The following is a 24,500-nucleotide window of genomic DNA, read 5'->3' on the forward strand; positions in this document are numbered from 1 at the left end:
TTGATGAATCCCAAGATGGCAGGTAGTCTTTTTGTAATTTCTCATACTACACATTTCAACTGTCAAACCTCGTCTTTATGTCGAACTATGTCGAAAAACGGCTTTTTTACTAACTTGATTGATCTAATAAAATAGTTTAACGAAACTGGTTCAGTAAATCAGTAGGTAATAGTGCTAAACACATTTTACCATCTACCACCTAGACGCCTGTATACGTGGAAATCACCTAGAGACAACGGAGAAGACATTATTATAAGAAGCCAAATACTTGTTAAGAAGAGATATCGAAATAGTTTCAACAGTGTTAAAACCTACCCAGGTGCTGATATTCAATCTGACCACTTGCCTCGAACCATTTGCCTCGAACCATTTGCCTCGCACTATTTGCCTCACATCATTTGCCACGCACCATTTGCCTTGCACCATTTTCTCCGCACCATTTGCCTTGCACCATTTGCCCCGAACCATTTGCCTCGCACCATTTGCCTCGCACCATTTGCTTCACACCATTTGCTTCGCACCATTTGCCTCGCAGCATTTGCCTCGCACCATTTGCCTCGCACCCTTTGCCTCGCACCATTTGACTCGCACCATTTGCCTCGCACCATTTGCTTCGCACCATTTGCTTCGCACCATTTGCCTCGTACCATTTACTTCGCACCATTTGCCCCGCACCATTTGCCTCGCACCATTTGCCTCGCACTGTTTGCCTCGCACCACTTGCCTCGAACCATTTGCCTCGCACCATTTGCCTTACACCATTTGCTTCGCACCATTTGCCTCGCACCATTTGCCTTGCTCCATTTGCCTCGCACCATTTGCCTCACACCATTTGCCTTGCATCATTTGCCCCGCACCATTTGCCTCGCACCATTTGCTTCGCACCATTTGCTTCGCACCATTTGCCTCGCACCATTTGCATCGCACCATTTTTATAATATTATAAACTTTTAATTTCTATGAAATATACTTTGGATGAATACATAAGACAAGTCATGTAAGACTGTATTTCAATCAGAGAAATAAGAGACTTTTCATTGTGACGTTAGGTATATAAAGTGACTAATTGCGCGAATTAAGTGAGAAAAAAGCTATTATTTAGTAGATAGCAAAACTCATATTATTTATTTAGCGTATATTTACAAGTTTTTCGTTCGTAATCCTTTTTTTTATTTACATAAATATTTTATGGGTCCGCGGTCCCAGACACAGATTTAGTAGTAGGATTTACATTTTCAGCCCAGAAATATTTTAGGACCAATTAATTATTTTTGGCCCAGAAACAGTAGGATTATCTTTTCATTTTGTGGGCGTGTATAGAACCAAGTTAAAGGAAACAAGCGGAAAAACTGTAAAAAAATGTAGCGAAGTAAAAAAATAGTCAGCAAAACATTAAATAGAAAATTTATTGAAATCGATAATACAATGGAAAGCACAGAAGAGAATATAGAATGCCCTAAGAAAACGATAGACGACATTAAAGACAATTTCATGAAGAACGAAAAAGGTAAGAATAAAACATGGATGACGACAAAGATTCTGCAGCTAATGGAAGAGAGAAGGAAAAACAAGAACGATAACTCCATGCATAAAACATAACAACGAGATACAGAGAAAGATCAGGGAAGCCAAACAGAAATAACTGGAGAAAAAATGCACAGAAATTGAAATTCTACAAAGTAAGTACGACGACGTCAACGTGCGTAAGAAGGTAAAAGAAATTACAGGTAAATATAAAAACAGAAGAGTAAGTAAACTTTTTAATGACAATGGAGAGATAATCGTGGACAAAGAAAGTATTGATAATAGATACGTGGAAAAATTACATACGAAATTTATTTTTTGATGAAAGGGAGAACCAGTCCCCAATACCTACAGAAACAGCACCACCTATGCTAGTGACAGAAATAAGAGCAGCCATAATATCACTAAAAAAAGGGAGAGCTCCAGGACAAGACGGAGTACAGTCTGAACTTCTTAAAATTCTTGATGATGAATCTTTAAGAATACTATGTAAAGTCTTCAGTAATATCTATGACACAGGCAATATTCCAAAAGATTGGCTAGTTTCAGAATTTATTACGCTACCAAAGAAACAGAGAGCATATGATAAAACCCAATACCGCCAAGAATTAATCAAATATAAAAAAATGTTAACAAAAAATGAGAACAATACCTGGGAACAGAGATGTAGGAAAGTGGAATGCCATCTAGGTGGAAGCAGATCCTCAGAAGCTTGGAGGTTCATTTGAAATCTAAGAAATGAAAACAGAAATAATACAAACCTTCAAATGATTGATTTAAAGAAATGGAAAACCCACTACAAAGAATAACTTCAAGGAAATAGACAGAAATACATAAATACATCACCAAAACACTACAATTTAAATGGTCAAGTCGTAGAATTAAATGACGAATTCGTTGAGAGAATGATTAAATCACTAAAAAATAAAAAAGCATGATAAAAAATGGAACTGCAAAATTGATCAAACTAATAACCATAATTTTCAACAACTACACAAATGGAGAAAACATACCAGAAAATTGGAAAACAGGATGGATAATCCCAATACACAAAAAGGGTAACAAGGAAGACTGCAAGAACTATCGCTGTATTACTTTAACCAGCACCTTTAGCAGATTATATGGGAAAACTCTAAAAACTCTAATAGAAAATGAATATGCAACTTTAGAGATCGAACAACAAGCAGGATTCCGAGCAGGAAGATCCCGTATCGACCACATGTTCACGATCAACCAACTCAACGAAAAATAAGTAGCCAGAGACAGAGAAATACATCTACTATTCGTCGATCTAACTAAGGCATATGATACCGTACCACTTTGTAAATTATGGTAAGTCCTGGAAAAATCCCCTATCAATATAACTTTAATAAAAGCAGTGCAACAATTCTATAAAAATATCCAAGCAAACATAAAAATCAACAGCAGATTATCCAATAGCTTCATGGTGAATAAGGGACTACGACAGGGATGCAGCTTATTGCCAACACTGTTTAAAGTCTATATAAATGAGGTCTTGAATAAGTGGCGGAAATCGTGTTCTGGAATGGGGATACAGCTAAACGACGACTCAACACTATACACACTGCATTTTGCTGACGATCAGGTGGTGATTGCCCAGGATAAAGATGATCTAATCTTTATGACAAACCGGCTGTTTCGTGAATACAAAAAATGGGGCCTATACGTTAATATAAAGAAAACCAAATATATGTGTATAGGAGGACAGAAAAGCGAGTTACAACTAGAGGATGATATGGTTATCGAGCCAAGCTCTGATTATGTATACCTTGGAACGAGAATCCAACAAAGTGGAAGGACAAAGTTCGAAATAGAGGAAAGAATTATGAAATGAAAGAAGATAATAGGAGCTTTGAACTCACTACTTTGGTCAAAAACCATATCAAAAGAAAAGAAAACACAGCTTTATAATAGCATCTTTAAAAGCGTGGTACTGTATGAATGTGAAACCTGGCAACTGAATAAGCGAACAGAACAGAAGTTGCTCGCACTCGAAATGGACTTCTGGCGAAGATCGGCCTGCATCTCCAAACTCTCACATATAACGAATGAACGGGTGCGAGATATTAGTAATAGAAAAACAAACATAATTGAAGAAGTCCAACAAAAACAACTTTGTTGGTATGGCCATGTACAAAGAATGGAGGAACATCGACTCCCAAAGCTAATAATGGAATGGCAACCCCCGAAAAGAAGGAAAAGGGGCAGACCGAAAACAACCTGGATAAGTGGAATCCAGAAAGCCATGTCTGAGAGAGATCTCCGACCAGGAGATTGGACAGATCGACGCGGCTGGAGAATAGGAACCAGAAGGCGCAGGACGCTATAAACCGGTGTTATATATAAGAAACAGAGAGCGAAAAAGTGCGGAGAATATAGGCTAATAAGTCGAATGAGCCATACATTAAAATTTCTTCTTCTTGTAATAGGACGATGTCCTGTTTCTTCTGTTACAGACTTTGCTGCGATCCGGAGCTCCAACTCTCGTACCATCGTTTTTTGGGTCTTCCTATGGGTCGCTTGGTGTTGGGCTTCTGTGTTTTCGCCCAATGCGCCATACGTTCAGGGTCCATCCGATCTACGTGGTCTCTCCACATGCGTCGTCGCGCTCTTGTCCATCTCACTACGTCTTGAACGCCTAGCTCTCTCAATGTGTCTTCCTTTCGTATTCTATCTCTGAGTGTGATACCTCTTATGGATCTTAGGGTTTTCATCTGTGTTGTTCTCATTATTTGTTTGGTCTTTGTTGTCTCGGCCCTTGTCTCAGCTGCGTATGTCAGTACGGGTCTAACACATGTCTTATAAATGCGGACTTTGCTTTCGGTGCTCATATATTTATTCCGCCAGATTATATCCCTGCATTTGGAAAACTGAGAGAAACTTTTAAAAGTGAGTTACCCACATGTCTAAAGAGAAAGGTATTCGATCAGTGCGTCCTCCCAGTCTTGACGTACGGATCAGAAACACTTACCTTAACTAAAGCCTCGGCTACCAAACTAAGAGTCACGCAGAGAAGAATGGAGCGGTCAATGTTAGGAATAACTCTGCGAGACAAAATCAGAAACGAAGAAATCAGGAGAAGAACAAAGGTGACTGACGTCATCGAGAGGATAGCCAGGTTGAAGTGGAGATGGGCAGGACACGTAGCCAGAATGACAGATGGGCGATGGACGAAGAGGTTATTGGAATGGAGGCCAAGAGAAGACAAGAGAAGCGTCGGTCGACCGCCTACAAGATGGACTGACGACTTAAGAAAGGTAAATAAAAACTGGATGAGGGCGGCGCAGGATAGATGGGGTTGGAAACGAGGGGAGGAGGCCTATGTTCAGCAGTGGACTTTTGAGGCTGGATGATGATTATATCCCTCAGGAAACCAGATATTCTCGCTGCTTTCGTTGCCTGCTATTTTGATTCTTGCCACAGATGCCTGTCGCTAGATATTTCCACACCTAAGTATCTACAATCCATTACCTGTTCGATTGTATGGTCGTCCACTACTAATTTACATCTAATTGGCTTCCTGGATATTACCATCGATTGGGTTTTCTCTTTGGATAGTGTCAGGTTATACTTTTCGGTGGTTGTTTTGAATTTTTGTAGTAGGCGTTGTAAGTCATCTTCGTTTTCGGCTATTAAGATTGCATCATCTGCGTAGCAAAGTATTCTCATGGTTCGGTTACCCATTTTGTATCCCTGATTCATTCTGTTAACACTACCTATAACTTCATCCATTATTAAATTAAATAGGCATGGACTGAGGCTGTCCCCTTGTCTAATGCCTGCATTGATTTTGAGTTCTTCCGTGAGCCCGTGTGTGGTTTTAATTCGTGTTTTGTTGGATCTATTGAGCTCTTTGATTATGTTTCTATACCTCTGACCTATGTTTTTCTTTTCAAGGATAGTGAGCACGTCCTTTAATCGTACTCTGTCGAATGCTTATTTCAGATCTACAAAGCATGTGAACATGGGCTTGTCGAATTCATTAAAACTGTTTCTTAAAATTATAAATCGCAGAGTATACAAGCTATGCGAAGAGAGAATACAAGACACACAGTTTGGATTCATGAAAAGCGTAGGTACGATAGATGAGAGATGACTGTTTTGTCTACAAGTATTATTCCAAAGATGCAGAGATATGACTGGCGATATTTACACCTGCTTTGTGGACTACCAAAAAGAATTTGATACAGTTCAACACTGAAAAATGATGGGTGTTCTAACAAAAGGCCAAATGGATGATAAAAACCGGCGTATAATACAAAATTTATACTGGAACTAATCAGCCACAATAAGAACAAATCTTGGAGATGAACTGACAGAAGCGATCTAGATTCTGTGAGGCGTTAGACAAGGATGTATATTTTCACCTATATTATTTAACCTATTCTTCATTGCAATTCTTCGTTGCATTTGTGGCAAAAAATCTATCTTCCCTTTTTTCATACGACGCGCCGTTTCATGCAAAAAATAAAATATCTTATTACTTCCAAAGTAAGTTTTTACATGGATGTACGAGTTACGAGTATAATGTAGATGTATATAAACTTGACAGTAGTTCGAATACTTGGTAGGGGTTAAGATGTTTTATTTTTTGCATAAAATTGGTGAGTCGTATGTCAGTGGCGTACTATCTTTTTTTCTTTAAAAAGTTCAGACCATTACCCGTATGCGCGCCAATCATGAATATAAAATTCTTAATTGTATGTCAAAAAATGCACAATAACTACCTCTTAAAACCTGCCAAATTTTATTACAATGTTGCCAGTAGTTTCGGCAAAATCGTAAAAAATGTGTAAAATTTTGTTTTCTTCAACGCCCTATATCTTGAAAATGGATGGCATTACAACATTTTTTTATTAAGCAAACCCCAATTGTTTTTCAGTTTTTTATCTATCCTAGTGACGGTTTTACCTTTTTTTAAACACCATGTGTAAAATTGTATCAAAAAGTGAAGAAAAAAACAAAATATGTGGTTTTTTATTTTTAAAAGTACGTTTCACCAATTCTAAAAATCTGAAAAAATGCAGAGTGAAGCATTATGCAAAATTACACGTTATAAATTTTTTCGTGAACACGAATGTCTTAGTTATTTTTTTATACTCATTTAAAATTTTAAAATTGTCCTAAAATTTAAATTTCCCACCAGAAATTAAAAAAAATATTTTCGGACAGAACTTTTTGAAACTTATAACTTTTTTCTTTTAAATTTTTCGCTAGCTCTCGATGCGGCTGAGATAAAAAATAAAAACATAAAAAGCCTAATTAGGCTCTAGGTGGGTCACGTGACCACCTAGGGGGCTAAAAATTTCAGAAAGTGAGTTTCTCTATATGTGCTAAACGGTGACCTATATGGAATTCGAATCGAGTTGGGGGTGTTTTCATCATCTTACCCGGCTAGGCCCTTTATCGCTTTATACATTTTGCAGACAATAACTAAACCGATTTAGAAGACAAAAAGTATAAGCTTACATTTTTAACAAATTACTTGAAATAATAATTTATTAATTATTTTATTACTAAAAAAATCTTTGCTACGATGAATCAATGATCCGCTATTACGGAAGACACGGCTATAAGCAGTTTATACGCGGAAAGCCGATTAGATTCGGGTACAAAGTGTGGGCCCTCAACACTCCATGACACTCCATGTGGCTATTTGAATCTTTGAAATTTATCAAGGATGAAATCCCCGTGCAAACAGGATGTGAAGCACTCTTCGGTAAAGCCGCCGCATCTCTTGTGCAAATGACAGAAAATCGGAAGTATTTTCATCTCAATAATTTTTTATTTGATGGAGTAAATCTGTTGTACACATTGAAAAATAATGGATATAGTTCAACATAAACCATAAAAGACAAACGATTATGAAGAGGGTGTATTCTCGAAGACAAAAAAATTTAGTAAAATTGCTCGGGGCGCTATCTGTTCTGCATTAGAAAGAACTTTAGTGCATTAGAAAGTGGCATAAGTCATAATATACGTCCGATGCATGGAAAACAGTGTTGTAACATTAGCAAGCACTTGTTTTGGCGTGCCACCAACTTTTAGGTTGCTGAAACAAAGTATTTGCTATAATGCATTTCTCTTCTTGGCAGAACTGTATTAGTCTTTGCCCTCTTTCGTTCCTTTCTCCAAGTCCATACTTTCCGGTTATATCTTGTGTGATTTCGGCACCAACTTTTGAGTTGAAGTCTCCCATAATAATTGTAGCTTCATGTTTTTTTGTGCTCCGGAGAATTTGTTTAATTTGGCTGTAGAATTGCTCAATTTCTTCATCTGGTTTGTCAGCTGTTGGCGCATAGACTTGTATTATATTAATATTCAGTAGTTTATTTTGCAGCTGAATCATCATGATACGATCATTGAAAGGGACGAAATTTCGGATACAGTTACGAATTTCTTCTTTGACAATGATTGCGACTCCGTTACGTCTGGGTCCTTCTGCCTTTCCCGAGTGGTATACAATGTATCCATTACTCTCAAATATGTTTGACCCTAGCCATTTCGTCTCGCATATACCTAGGATAGGAATGTCTAGTCTGGCCATTTCTAGCTGAATATTTTGTAATTTCGCACCTTCAAACATAGTTGTTACGTTCCACGTAGCTATCTTGTGGATTTCCACGACACGGGGTTTTCGTGTGTTGACGACCTGAGAGGCCCCGTGGTCTGGTTGTGATCTTCCTCCCCTGCCGGATCTTGGATTCCGAAGTCCATGATCATTAAATGTATCTATAATTTCCTTATCTGTCATGGGAAGCTGTACTAGAGATATCCACAAGGATCTTTAATGTAGTGGTTTCTCCTGGCCTTCTACATCCTGATGCCGTTGACCATTTCCTGGTTCCTCCGCCTTTAAGACCGATTTCTCGGTCTCAGGACAACAGAGTGCCCTACCACTCACCAACTCATCCGCCCGAAGCCGTTGGTCAGTAAGTGGGGGATTGCTTATACCGGCAATCATTCGGTGAGAAGTGATAGAAGTAGAAAATAGTGACCCGTCTGCCCTCGGAAACCTAATAGCCATTCGGGGTCGGAAAAAGTAAGAATTGGCCAAGTGAGGCCGATAGGAAGGATTAAAGAAATTTTACTCAAGACAAGTTGAAAGAGAGTAAAATGTGAAGGCCCTCATGACTCGCCAGATGCGACTCATGAGAGTATGAGTATTTTTTACATTTTGTTCCCGCTCATACATCGGGGTGTTGACTACAGACTGTATGGCTTGTCCAGCGTACCATAGCATGATGTAACGAAATGCATGCACTCCCATATAATTTTGGAGCCCACACATTCCGTGACAACATGGCCTGACACATTAATGGCCACTTAATTGCATCCTTTATTTCAGTAGGTATCTATAAAAAAATAAAATCTTGTACATATTAATCTCTCTATTTTACACCTATACATCATATAATGGTAACATCATATATAGCAAGACTTAACATCGCTTCCAATAATTTTACAGTGCTAATCTAAAAGTATACAAACAGAGTACAAAAATTATTTGTTTAATCCAACGCAATCGTTAAAATTACAATTAAAAGACAATAACATACAAACAATGGATTTTATGTATTTTATACATTTTATTCAGTAGTATATTTCTTTAAATACTAAAGGGATAATAGTTTACCTAAAGGAATAAATACAATTCTTAATTTTGGAACACACTTTGGATCTAAAATTTCTTGTTTTATTTTTATAAAAATGATCTTACCTAACAAATTAAAACAAAATTAAAACTTTAACAGTAAAAATAAGGCAGCAATTAAAATAAAGTTAGAAACTATGGCAAAGGCACTGCTTGTGCATCCCACGCTGTCCAACGAGATGATGTATTTAATGTTGTTGGGAAATCGGCACGTGGCATCTAAAAAAAATACAAACATTATATACAGATTCAGCGAAAAAAGGGACATATAAATTACATGTAGTTATGCTCAACTCCGCTCCAGACAATTGGCCAACAAAAGGTTTTCAAAGAATTATATTATAAAAATCAAATACTCGAGTGCACTGTTGGATTCTGAACTGTTTCAACGCAAATAGGTTGTCCACCGGGCGATGAAGACTTATGGTACAATGGTGGCAAAATGATAGTTTTTTATTGGAAATTATGTTACAATTTCTTTAACTAAAAATGCGAATCTACATAATAATAATAATGACTTATTTTCATAAAAAATAACAATACAAAAATAAAATATAAACTTTTAAAAGAAATTTTCCAAGTTTGTTTTGTGTAATTTTCGTATTTCTTGTAGCCCTCTAACACCAGGATATATTTGTTTAACATCAATGAACTGACTAGAATTATTTGGAACGATTTGACTTAATTATTTTTTGAACATAACTTGCTTGTAAATAGCTTAACGTTCACTTTAAAAGTATTCATTTGACTTGTGTTGTGTGTTGTGAAAATAAGTTAAAATTCGATAATTATGTTGGAAGTGGCAACCCTGAAAGTGAAGTTCTGAAAATTTCGGTTACTTTTGGCTGGCCCCGCAAACGGGGAGACGCAGTTGAACTAAACTTTCTACATGTCGAACTTAACCTTTAACTACCCGCGCATCAAGTTATAACATAACTACACGCGTGGCGTACTTTGCACGCCACAAGAAAATACACTTAAAAACAGCGGATTTGTTTAATTTTTTTTTTTTTGAAAAAATACACTTAGTTGTTTGTTATAAACCTTATTCGGCATCAGTGAATACTTGGAGTTCCTTTTCAGTAAGCCAATTGGGATTTATAACTGGAATCATGGAATAACTGGATTCCGTGATAAACAAAATTACTAATAAAAAATTTTTTTTAATGTGATTTTTTACAGGAGAAAAAGTATTGTTTACAAAGAAAAATATATTTTTTGCCATAATGACTAAAAAACAATTAAAATATGTACTTATATTACGACTTATAGTAATATAATCCTGGGGTATATTGTCCACCACCGGAAACAACAAATAATAAAATGTAAATTACGATCTTTCCAGAACGCCGATGATAACGAAACTAAAACCAAATTGTAAAGCACATTCCAGTGATAGGTTAGAAAAATAAGCAAGGTCAAAAATTAAATTTTTAAATATATTTCCAGTAGAATTCTTATATCTGGCGTACAAAGTACGCCAGCGCGTGTAGTTAAAGGCGTTGCCATAATTTATGGTGTTAATGTGTCGAACTTTTATATTGGTCCACTATTTCAAATGTAGTTAAATTTCAAACTCTATACCTATTGTAATGTGTTTTAAATCAAACTAACGGTTTGAATTTATCTACGCCTATTTATTTACAAATCCACGATGAAAAAGTTTCCTGAAGTTGGCGCTATACCATATATTACAAAAACGATAAAATCCTTTATAAAAGGTATATTTGTTAAAATCTGTATATTTTTTACTTTGGTGGTTAGCATGTTAGATTCACGTAAACACTGATGATGATCGGTCATCCGATCGAAAACTAGTTCTGTTCTGTGATGTAGCCCTGTATCGGGATTTTAACAAATATACCTTTTATAAAGGATTTTCTTTTTTTTTATTTATTTACAAGTTTACACTTCGAATTTATCGTATTAACTAAACTTAAGAACTAAAAAAGGATACCAAATGGGAGAAAAACAACTTAAAATCATCTGCTATGCGGACGATGCAATACTAATCTCTCAAAGTGAAGATGATTTACAACGTATGCTGCACCAATTCAACATAATCGCCAGAAAATTTAACATGTTAATTTCCTCACAAAAGACAAAATGCATGGTTATAACAGCAGATCCAATAAGATGTAAATTGGAGCTGGAAGGTCAGATAATAGAACAAGTGATGGAGTTTAAACACCTATTCATCACACTATCTAGCTACGGAAGGCTCGAAACAGAAGTGGAAGATCAAGTGAATAGAGCAAATAGAGCCGCAGGTTGCCTGAATGACACAATACGGAGAAATAAAAATATCGGAAAAGAAATAAAAGGCAGAATTTACAAAACAGTCGTCAGACCAATAATGACATACGCGGCAGAAACACGACCCGACACAGAGAGGACAAAAAGATTGCTCGAAACAGTGGAGATAAAAACCCTTCCAAAAATCGATGGTAAGACTCTATGGGACAGAGCTATAAGTACACATATACGACGGAGATGCAAGGTGTATAACATTAATAACTGGGTAAGAAACAGAAAAATAGAATGGAATGACCCTATAAGCCGAATGACAACAAATGGGATAGTCAGGACAGCGAGAGACGGTTCCCCAATAGGAAGACGATCAGTGGGAAGACCACGAAAACGATGGAACGACAACTTACTAGAGGCACATTGAAAAAACAGACATGTCTATACAAAAAGAAGAAGAAGAAGAAGAAGAACTAAACTTTTTCTGATATCCTCCCAAGCAGGAAGCCCAAGACTTACAGATCTGGAAGAAATTAGGGGCGACCTATGTTCAACTTTGAATGCAGAAGGCTGGATGATGATGATGATGATGATAATGATGATGATGCTGATATCAAGATACGCTCATCCCTATTTTCGCGTAGTTCATATTCTCTCTTGCATTGTCTCAAATATATAATAGTCACCTCTTAACCTAGCATATCTCTCTCCTCTGATGAGAGATCTATAAGTATATTTATTAACGGATCATAGAGATCCATTATTTTAAGCACATCTCTATCCGGACATTTGAACATTTGATGCCTTAATATTTTTCCATCAGCGTCCTGTTTAGCATAATTTGGTGAACATACTGCCAATGTAATTGACGTAAAATAATACCTAACTTTCAGTGTATATGAGATATATCCTTCATCTTCTTCTTTTTGTGAAGACATGATTCTGTCTGTTTTTTTCAAGATGTCTCCAGTAAGTTGTTTTTTCATCGGTTTCGTGGTCTTCCCACTGATCGTCTTTTTATTGGGGAACCGCCTCTCGCCACCCGCACTACTCTACATAGTTTTATTTCATTTAGAATAGTTGTTTACAACAAGTCCACAAGGAAATAGCTTCAGAATCTACATAGTTGTTGTCATTCAGCTTATGTGGTCATTCCATTCTACTCTTCTGTTTCTTACCCAATTATTAATGTTTTCCACCTTGGATCTCCGTCGTATATAATATGTACTTGGGTCTACCCCAAAATCCCGACAGCCAAAATCCCGACACGCCAGAATCCCGACAGGTCAAAATCACGACAGGCCAGAATCCCGATAGGTTTGATAAGTTTCTTTTTAGCATATAATTACATTTATTTCTTATTTTTTGTTTATGGCCATCTGTTTTTTATTTTTTGTTACTAAACAAAAGTATTTACCATTTTTAATATGAACTAATTTTCTAGTTCACAAGTTTACTTTCATATAATAGATACTATTATGTCACTTACATTTCAGTAAGCCCTTCCATTTCAGTAAGTATAGCTTTTATATTCAATACAATATACAGTACTGGTATAATACCACAAGAATGGTTGCTGTTTACGTTTGTCACCATACCGAAGAAAACTAAGGCAGTGCAATGTTCAGATCATCGAACAATCTCCTTGATGAGTCACCTGCTTAAAATATTTCTTAGAGTCATCCACAACCGAATCTATCAAAAACTAGACATCGATATTAACGATACACAGATGGGATTCAGAAAAGGATTAGGTACAAGGGATGCTCTCTTTGCCCTGAACGTTCTAACACAGAGATGCCTAGATGTTAACCAAGAGGTACACGCCTGCTTTATAGACTTTGAAAAGGCCTTTGACAAAGTACGCCACAGTAAACTCAAAGAAATCCTGGAGAGTAAGAACATTGACACCAGAGACATACAAATAATATTAAATCTGTACTGGAATCAGCGAGCTAATATAAAAATAGAAGATCAAACATCGGACGAAATAAAAATACGTAGAGGGGTACGACAGGGTTGTATATTGTCACCGCTCTTGTTTAATATCTACAGCGAACAAATAGGCCAAGAAGCTCTCTCATATGCAAACGAAGGGATAATAGTCAATGGAGAAGTTATCAATAACATTCGATATGCTGACGATACTGTGATAATGGCAAGAACAGCGGAAGATCTACAACATCTAGTTGAAAGTATGAATGAGATATGTAATAACTACGGCATAAGGATGAACGTCAAAAAAACCAAATATATGACCTTCAGTAAGAATCCAATAAATGACACTAGTATCACAATAAACGGTACCCAACTTGAAAAAGTAAACGAATACAAATACTTGGGAACCCTTATCAATGAAACAGGTGACCAAAATCACGAGATAAAAAGACGTATTGAAATTGCCAGGTCTACTTTTATAAAAATGAAAAAATTATTTTGTAATCGTGATATTAGTATTCATCTACGAACTAGAATGTTAAAATGCTATGTATTCAGTACTTTGCTCTACGGTGTTGAGTCATGGACTCTTAAACAGAGGAATATTAAAAATCTTGAAAGCTTTGAGATGTGGTGCTACCGCCGTATACTAAGAATAAGTTGGGTGGATAAAATTACAAATGAAGAAGTAATACGCAGAATAAATAACAAGCCAGAAGTTCTACTGAATATAAAAAAGAGAAAACTTGAATACTTGGGCCACCTGATGAGGGGACAAAAGTACACATTCCTACAAAACATAATGCAAGGAAAAATCCAAGGACGAAGAAATCCAGGCCGTAGAAGAATGTCCTGGATGAGAAATTTGAGAGAGTGGTTTGGCTGTACCACTAACGAATTGTTCAAAACAGCAGTAAATAAAATTAGAATCGCCCTAATGATATCCAATCTCCGATAGGAGAGGCACTCAAAGAAGAAGAAGCTTTTATATTATAAAATAAAAGTGTTTAAATAATTTTTCTTTTAAAATACACAATAATTAGTATCCGTACTTATTAGTAACTAATACTTTTTCAATTTCAATACTCTCTATAATATGATTTGGTATTGCATTTGAAAAGGAAACAATAAATATTCAAAATGTAGTGATCGGAATTTTTACTTATGCGAGGATTGTTGCATGTCGGGATTTTGGCTGTCGGGATTTTGGGCGCCACCGTGTGTACTTCTAGCTCTGTCCCTTTTTAAATTCCGCCTTTCATTTCTTTTCAGACATTTTTATTTCTCCATATTGTTTCATTCAGGCAACCTACGGCTCTGTTTGGTCTATTCACTTGATTTTTGACTTCTGTTTCCAGCTTTCGTTTGCGTGTGATGCCTAGATATTTAAACTCCATCACTTGAAGAGCTTTTTTACAAAACTGCATAAATCCATTTCCGGCCAAAATACATTTTTTGTTGTATTTCGAGAGTTTGGTCTGCCTTACATCTTGCGTATTAGTCTCATGTGTTAAAAGTTAATATTTTTCATTTAAAATGAGCCTAACAATCACGTTTCTTCCACAAAACTTAATTAATCCACTCAAAAACCTTTACCCTATGTTCACTCTTTTTTTATACAAAACTTAACATCTCCTTTTTTAGCCAACCATTAAAATAGTTTTTGTTTTACAAAACTGCATAAATCCTCCGGCCTGCAGAACTATCCCTCTACTATTTTGTTTGGTTTTAAAAGCATTCTCTAGAATTAGATGTTGATTCGTGAAACAAAATATAATATTCGTTAGTTCTAAAACTACTCACGGGTAGCACTGACAATGTGTAGCGTAGCCACGCCATGTCACGCTGTGCCCATCTTTTTTTACAAAACGCGATATCTCCAATAGACACATGGCTATATTTTGTTAATGCAAATCAATAAAAATAATGTTGATTAACGTTTTATTTCTCTAAATCCAACCTCAATTGATTATGTTCTCAGAAATTTCGAAAATTTTAGTACAACAGCTGCAGTACGTTTTTACGTCTCCTGAAAATTTTTGAAAAGTGGATTTATGCAGTTTTATAAAAAAGCTCCTCACTTGTTCAATTATCTAACATTCCAGCTCTAATTGACATCTTGTTGGATTTGCTGTTATAACATGAAATTAACGAGCAATTAAATTTTCTGGCGGTTATATTAAATTGTTGAAGGATACATTGTAAATCATCTTCGATTTGAGAGATTAGTTCTGCATCGTTTGCATAGCAGATTGTTATAATTTGAGTTTTTCCCATTTTATATCCTTTTCTAGTTCTCACTTTTTTCGTTATTTTCATTATTTACTATTTCATTGTTTCATTCGTGAACAGGTTGAACAATGTAGGACTCAGGAAATGCCCTTGTCGTATCCCATTGCCAGCTTAAATTGGTTCAGTTAGTTGATCTGCTACTTTTACTTTTATTGTGTTGTTTTGGTAGATATTTTCGATCGTTTTTTATTCCTAGAGGTACGTCTCTTGAGTACAATAAATGGGTAACGTCCTTTAATTTGATCCTGTCAAATGCCTTCTTAAGGTACACGAAACATAAATATGCCAGTTTGTTGTATTCTAATGATTTCTCTTGCACTTGTCTCATTATAAATATTGCGTCGATGCATAATCTTCCCGACCTAAAACTTTGTTGTTCTTCTGCTAAATAAGTTCATTCAGTCTGTTTGTTCTCCATTTCTCCGGGTCCGACTTGTCTCCATTTTTAAAGAGGGATATTAGGGTATCTCCATTCTTGTGGTATTCTGTTCTGTTTTATTATTTTTCTGGATTAGTTTTAGTAGTTGATTGGTCAGATATTTTACTCAGTACTTTAGGAGTTCATTCGATATTCTTTCATCTCCTGATGATTTTCTATTTTTGAATTTCCTGGATGTTTTCTTGACCTCTCCCTCCTCGATGTTTATTTCTTTGTTTGTCGTCACTTCAGAGGTGATGGTGGTTTTTTATCGTCACTTTTAAAAAATAGGGATCGAAAGTAGTTTGCCCATATTTCCTTCTGAATTTGTTTCGTTTTTATTAGTTCGTTCATCTCTTTTCTTTGTCCTCTGATCATTCTCCATACTTCTTTTTGTGTTCCGTAGAAGTCGTGTTCCATCTGTTTTGAGAAGCCCTGTCAGTGTCCTTTTTTATCTGTGTTCTCTTTTCTGTAAAAAGGCTTTCACTCCACATTTTATTTTCCCTTCCTCTAACCCATGGGATTTTCTTTGTTGGTGTTAGTATTCGGAACTTTCCTCTCCCCAAGTGATTTTATTGCTGCGTTAATTATGTCATCTTTAAGTTTTTGTCAGGTTTCCTCGATGTTATTGTTTTCTAATATTTTATTCTCAGAAATATTCTCTAATGTTCTTTTTCTGTGTAACTATTCCGTGGATGCCCTATTTAGTCCTTCGAGTTTGATTTTTGATTGTCTTGGTGCTGCTTTCTTGTGTGTGAAATATCCCAGGCAGTATTTGAACACTACCTGGGGTAATTTCGGGGTGGATCGAGTAACTCTGTGGGGTTACCTCAGCCGGTTTTAAGTTCGGATAAAATATGGAGAAGGGTGATTGGGAAAGTTAGCAACCTACCAATCGCAAAAACGAATACTGCTCAAAGAAACAATGTCAAGCGTGAAGCCTCAGAATTGGATTTATAATGTGGAGTATACATATGCAATAATTTTTAATTAGTGGGATAACATAAAAATAATTATTACTCACCAGTACAGCGATACTGTGTAGAATTTCCATATATAGACAAATAAATAGGAGAACAGTCTCTCGCGTAGTTGCCACAATAGTTTGAGAGGTCGTATGACTTGACACTGGACTGTAGAGTTTGACAATCGCCATTTAAACTTGTTGGTCTGTCGTTGTCCCGCGATATACAGACAGTGATGCTACCAGTACTTGGTTCAGTAATTCTTAAACTCCTTCCATTGCTTCCAGTGGCAAAGTAATAAGGAGATATTTTATAGTAGTTCGTTCCATACAAGTCTACTGAATCGGAGTAACTTGTTGTGCTGGCACTGCCTACAAAGCTTGAACCACAGGCAGGATTGACAATTGCTCGAGGAACTAAAAAATATTAAAGTTAATAAAATTATTGTATTTGAAGATTTTATTAGATTGCTTCTTAATTTTATCTAAAAATAACTATCTTAATATTATCATTTTTTAACTTTTTCTTCTCTTGTATTTTCATGATCGCCTATATACATATGTAAACATATTAAAAAGAGGCCGCATCTCGATAAAAACTGGATTGTCGAAAAAATACTCAAAAGACAAAAAAGTTTTAAAACCACTGTGTTTAACTAGTGGTACCACAATAATAATTTAATTGGAACGTACACAAAAGTTTGGGGAACAAAACCCCATAAAACTTTTAAGGAGTGTATAAATGCCACTGCTGTTTTTTTTTCAAGATGTTCCTGCCATAAGAATGCCACATGTCCATTTTCAATAAAAAATCTCAAAACAGCTTGCGATGTATTGGAAAAAATCTATTTTCATTTTGTAACTTCAAGGGGCTGTAACTTTTTTTGTGTGCACTATTGTATATTTGACAAATATTCAAAATATCTCGATAAAAACTGGCTTTTCGAGAAAGTACCAAGATGCAAAAAATTTTAAAACATTGTGTTTAACGAATGGTAGCACAATAATAATTTAATTGGAACGTACACAAAAGTTTGGGGAGGTTTAAGGGAACAAAACCCCCAAAAAAATTATATGAGATGTACAAATTTCAGTATATATTTTTTAAGATGTTCCTGCCATAAGAATTCCACATGTCCATTTTCAATAAAAAATCTCTAATGGTTTTCGATATATTCGAAAACATTGATTTTAATTTTGTAAATTCAATGGGCTGTAACTTTTTTATGTGCACATTTGTTCTAAAGTAAGTGTAAGTGAGGTTCAATCAACCTATTTTTGACCCCAAAATCTGTGCTTTAATTGATGACCAATCTTTTCGGAACACCCTGTATGTATGAAAACTAAAAATAATGTGATTAAAATCAGAATTTGATATCGTGTCGAAAAGTAAACCTTCAATACGTACAGTGTCTTGTTTGATAAAAATAAATTTGACCTGTGGAATTGTAGCTTTTTCCGGATCATTGACAAACTTGCATTAGCTAATTAATGGGCCAATGGTGTATGGTGTTATACATGACTCTGTAATGACATGATACAAAATTTCATTTAAAACGGCGTTACGGTTTTCATTAGTTTCCAAAAATAATAAAAATAATTGATGTAATACTATATAGAATGATACGGTCAACGGTCGTAGAAACATTTTGCTAAAACATTTTGAATTATATAAAACGTATTATCTTAATCTCATCTATCATCCCTTATCTGATTAATTATGTGACAAATATTTATCTTGTAGCCCGATATTTTTTTGAGATTTTCCTTTCTTACGAAAATCCAATCTTTCGTTTACGTTTCATTTCGAAAGTGATCCGGCGAGAATTTATAGATTTTTTTCTCGATACTTTTTCAAGGATATTGTCGTCATATATTTTGAAGGGTGTAGGAAGTCTGAAGTAATAGTGTCCTGAAATTGTTATCGTTTGCCTTATTCCCTCAGTAGAAAATGATATTACATTTTTGCTTTCACTATTCTGATTTTTTATAATTTTATAAGCTAAGTGTATTGTGACATATGGTGGGCGTACTGGAAAAATCCACTAACTCCATTTTTTTTTTCAATTTTGACATTTTAATACCATTAAATCCACAAACATCAATATGTTAACAGGAAGTACCGTATATCTCCAAATTCGTCATCCGCCATGCTTAAATCTGAACAATAATTTAGTCTAAGTCCATGAGCGGAATTTTTATACGGTAGAAATACATGAAGTGCACTTAGTTGATTTTTATTTAGAAAAAAATACAAAGCTCTTATATTAAATAGGTACATTTAATGACAAGGAAAATGAATTAATTCCATCTTTTCACAGTTTTCATGAATCAAATAATTTTTTTCAAAATATTTTTACATGTATGTGCACACCACCTGTGGTTGACATCCTTCAAAATCATATCCAGGTACCAAAACTTGCTTACCAAACAGACAGTGTACCCGATTTTTAAGAGGTATAAATGGTATCTTCTTCTTATTAAAGTTCCCTCTCCTATCGGGGGTTGGATATCATAATGGCTATGGTCACTTTGTTGGCTGCTGCTCTGAACAGTCGTAATGAACTACAGTTAAACCATTCTCTAAGGTTCCTCAACCAGGAGATGCGTCTTCTTCCTATGCTTCTTCTTCCTTGGATCCTTCCTTGCATATTAATTCTCAGCAACTCGTATTTTTCTCCTCTGGTAATGTGACCTAAATATTCCAGTTTTCTAGTATTTATACTCTTCATAATTTCTAACTCCTTATTTAAACGTCGTAGCACTTCAACATTGGTATTCCTTTGAACCCACTGAATTTTCAATATTCCTCTGTAACACCACATTTCGAACGCTTCTATTCTTCTTATGTGTTGTCTCTTCAATGTCCAAGCTTCCATTCCGTATAGCAATATAGAAAATGTGTAGCATCTTAGAGCCCTCAACCTGAGAGGCAACTGAAGGTCTTTGTTTGTAAGCTGTGTCTTCATTTTTATAAATGCTTGCCTTGCAGTTTCAATTCGGACTTTAGTTTCTTAGCCTTGGTCATTTTTGTCATCGACCCAGGTTCCCAGATATTTGTATGTCTTTACTTTTTCTATTTGGGTTTGCTCTATCATTAACCTTTCATTTCCATGTTCTGTTTTTTAGACGATCATAAATTTAGTTTTTTTCTTGTTTATTTTTAGTCCGTATCGAATGCAATAATCGTTAATTCTATTTAGCAATTTTTGTAGCGATTCCAGGGTGTCTGCAATTATAACGGTGTCATCAGCGAATCTTATGTTATTTACTATTCTTTCCTTTATAGAGATTCCATCATTTAGCTCCGCTATCGCTTTCTGAAATATGGCTTTACTGTATAGGTTAAACAGTAGCTACGACAGAACACAACCCTGTCTTACCCCTCTCTTTATATCAATATTCTCGTATTCTTGTTGTTCTATCTTTATATTAGTCTTTTGATTCCAATACAGATTTATGATAATTCGTAAATCTCGTCTGTCTATATCTCTGTTTTCAATAATTCTATTAGTTTTTCATGTCGGACCCTGTCGAACGCTTTTTTGAAGTCGATGAAACAGGAATAAATATCCAGGTTCATACCTTAGCATCTTTGAGAGAGGACATTAAACGCAAACAATGCCTCTCTTATTCCAAGTCCTTTGCGGAACCCAAATTGGGTATCATCCATATCATATTCTAGCTTTTTGTATAATCTTCCATGAATCACCTTTAGAAATATTTTGAGGGTATGGTTTATTAATGATATTGTCCTTTAGTCCGAACAATCTTTGGCATAAATTGTTTTTGGTATTGTTACAAAGGTGGACACCAACCATTCCTGAGGGATTTTTCCGGTTTTATATACTTCATTAAACAGATCCAGTAGTACAGGTAGAGTTTAATCGTCTAGACATTTCAGTAATTCCGCAGGAATTTCGTCTGAACCTACAGTTTTTCCGTTTTTTGCGTTTCGTATTGCTTGTTCGATTTCCTCCATTATGATCTCTGGTCCCGTTTCGCTGTCGATTTCTTCCGGTTCTTGTCTATTATCCTCAAACAGATCTGTTATGTATGTCTTCCACTTTTTTAATTTCTCTGTGACTTCTATAATAATTTTTCCATTTATGTCTTTAAGAAGGCCATCTTTCTTTTTTCGCTGTGTATTTGTGATTTTCTGGTAATTTCCTATAAATGGTATAGTAATGTTTAAATGCGTTTTTCTCACAACTTTACTGTTGTGAGTAAGTGGATTTTTCCAGTACGCCGACGATATGTAACATAATATGTTAACATAATGAAAATTATGCATCGTCCCTCTTTGCAGACAATAGACCGAATCTGCCAACTACTAACCTATAAGAAAGTTTGTTCGGCCCTCCCATTATTTGTACCGAGGTGGAATACGCTATAAAAATAGCAAAACTGTGCAAGGTTCCTGAACCGGATGGCATTACTACGGAAGCCCTAATACTTGGAGGATGATAACATTGATATTCTAGTAACAATTTTCAATGCCATATGTAACATCGGCCACATTCCAACGGATTGGCTTTGTGCAACCTTTATAATGATCCCTAAATCACAAAGAGCGACAAGGTGCAAGGATCACAGACTGATTAGTTTAAATAGTCATTTGATTAAAGTATTTCTTCGCATACTGCACACAAGAATATTCAGAAAGCTAGAAAATCTAAGCGGCGAGACACACTTTAATTTCAAGAACGGACTCGGGACATGCGAAGCAGCATGCTGCTTGAATACGCTTGTACAAAACTGCATTGACCAACGAAAAGATATAATCATCACATTCCTCGATAATGAACAAGCGTTTGACACCGTAAAACACGATGCAATAATAAAAATGCTATACAATGCTAATATTGATGAGAAAAATATAAGAGTTATCCAGAATCTCTATCGGAATAAAAAAGCACGAGTGAGACTGAACAAATCAACGAACACAGAGAAACAACTATCCACTGAGTGACGGTGACGCCTCGAACATTCCTTAAGGATGGTTGAAGCTCAACTTCTGTCTCGTGTCGATTCCGCAAAGCACCCAGGACAATGAATCAATCATCCCTCCCTGGCATTACACATCGCCGACCCGAACCTGGTCTTCCGCAATAGCTACCGGTCTTCTGGTATCGACGGTAAGCCCTTGAGAGTACAGACTGCGTCATAAGGAGGCAACGGGTGCTCGAGACGACCATCGGGAGATTTCTCCTTTATTTCTTGCCTCCACCCTTGCTGGTATTGTCTGTGGCTGCTCTTCTCCATACACAGACTCCTAAAAGGGCTTGTGCGTCGCTGTTTACTATGTCTTCCCAGCGCTTTCTTGGCTTTCCAACCGGTCTCTTTCCTTGCATTCTAGCATTCAGTGCTCTTTTTGGTAGCCTTGTATTCTAATGAAGTCTGACAGTGGTGCTTCCTTATAAAGTTGATAAAGTTCGTATCGACAGATTCATAGAGGTCTAAATTGCGTAGAACATGCTCGTTACAATGTTTGCTTCATTTCCTTTGCCCTACAGAAGTTTGGCAAAATTTTACAACACGTTGCCAATTTGCGTAAACAATAATTTTTTTGAAGCTCTATAATAAACAATATTTTTTTGTATTAATTGTTTCAATTCAAAGAAGACAACATGCAATGACTATACCTACATAAACTACAATTTATCGAGCGAGTCGATTTTTAATAAACGCTTTTATTTTTATTTAGTTCAATCGTTTGCGTCAAATCTTTAGACGTTAACTTGACTGCCTTTTCTTCAATGGAAATGAATGAAATTTTGCAGACATATGGATTCGCGGGAACAATACACGAATAGTCGATCAAATTTTTTTTATGTTTATGAATTGTTTAAATAAAAAAAAACGATTTTAATGAAAAATGCTTAAATTCTCTTATTTTTTACAATGAAGAAACTTGAAACTTTTACAGATTGTAGCTAATTATATCAACTATACATAATTTCACTATTTACGGTATTTGTTTACGTTATGCTTCATATAAAAACAATAAAGTTTCAAATTTATCCAGTTTCTGTCCGATTTCTATCCAGGTTTCAGCGAAAAAAAGTTATGGCACCGCAGAGGGACGAATGCTGCCGTTAGTATTGTCGTGGCTTCGACTGTCCATAAAACGCAAGGTTCGACTGTTGACTATGCTGCGCTGTCGTAAACTTGGGCCGAAAGTGTTTGCGTAATGACAGGCTCAAAAGCCTACATTGATCCTGCAAAGCTTACGTTTCATTGAGCCGAGTGCGATCATTAAGGTACGTATCCATACAAGGGTGAACCCCGCTCGGTGTAGCTGCTCAAATGGATACAGCATGCGCTCCCTTACATATAAACCGCAAACCGGTTGAAACGAAGAGTGTACGCGCCAAGCGGCTATCACCGACTTATCCACTAAGTGGAGCTACTACACCGAGCACGGTTTATTCTTGTATGGATACGTACCTTTAGACGGCTTGCGCATCGAAGAACTGCATGCGAGAAATTAACAGCGTCTACACCGTGGAATAGTAAAGTATTACACGAGATGGAAATACTGCGAAAACTGTAATAGTCGTAAATAATGATTTTCATTTAAGAAATGTATGAAGAAATTACAGAAAATGTACAATGTATGTATCAAAAGTTAAAATAAATGCAAAAAAGGTATCTGTCATATACCTACATCCTTTTTTTAAACATGACGATATATTTTAATGTTTGAAAAGTGTAATACTAAAAAGTAAAAAATAAAACAATATGAAAATTTTTTTAAGAAACGCTTTTATTTAGTTATGAGTGACTAAAAGTTGAAATATAAAAAAATCAACTAAAAAGCAAAAAATAAAAAAATCAAACTGATGGATTATTCGAAAAAAACGTTCGTTAAAAAAATGAAAAAATATAACACATTCGTTAAAGAAAAGCGGGGGGCGCGCCTTCGTCGAATAAACGGTTTTCGCCCGTTTTCGGTGTTAGATTTTTTCATTTTTTTTAACTAACGTTTTTTTCGAATAATCCGTCGAGTTTGATTTTTTATTTTTTGCTTTTTGGTTGATTTTTTTATATTTCAACTTTTAGTCACTCATAACTAAACAAAAGCGTTTTTAATTTTTTTTTTCAAATTGTTTTATTTTGGTCGCAAATGTAATTATTGTTATTAGAAACAAGGAAATTTTCTAATTGTACTCATGCTTGATATACTAAACTTACTTCTTTTAATTGCATCCACAACGTTTTGTCCAATGTTCTTAAGATTATCATCGTTAGTTGTACTTGATAAAGATATAAAATCTTTTGAAGGATTAAGGAGCATGGAAGAATAGTCGGTAGATGATCCTTCTCCAAGAACAAGAAGGGAGAGATCTGCAATAATATAAATTAGTTATTTTAGGTCATTTATAGAATCCACATATCGATGGTTAAGAGCAAAGATATAGTATGCTGATATAGTACTT

At 35.6% G+C, this 24,500-nt stretch overlaps 1 protein-coding gene across 1 annotated transcript in view; it reads right to left on the bottom strand.

The window, feature by feature from the left end:
- Positions 1–8,918: 8,918 nt before the first annotated feature.
- The window catches only part of LOC114343434 (uncharacterized), a 94,000-nt gene continuing 78,418 nt past the window's right edge, over positions 8,919–24,500 (bottom strand). The window contains exons 9-11 of the mRNA XM_028294258.2: positions 24,256–24,408; positions 17,119–17,475; positions 8,919–9,418 (exon numbers count right to left, since the gene is read on the bottom strand). Coding sequence (XP_028150059.1) covers positions 9,285–9,418; positions 17,119–17,475; positions 24,256–24,408 — 644 coding nt within the window. The 3' untranslated portion in view covers positions 8,919–9,284. The remainder of the gene's footprint in view (positions 9,419–17,118; positions 17,476–24,255; positions 24,409–24,500) is intronic.

This window comes from Diabrotica virgifera, chromosome 10 (genome assembly GCF_917563875.1).
Source record: "Diabrotica virgifera virgifera chromosome 10, PGI_DIABVI_V3a".
NCBI lineage: Eukaryota > Metazoa > Arthropoda > Insecta > Coleoptera > Chrysomelidae > Diabrotica > Diabrotica virgifera.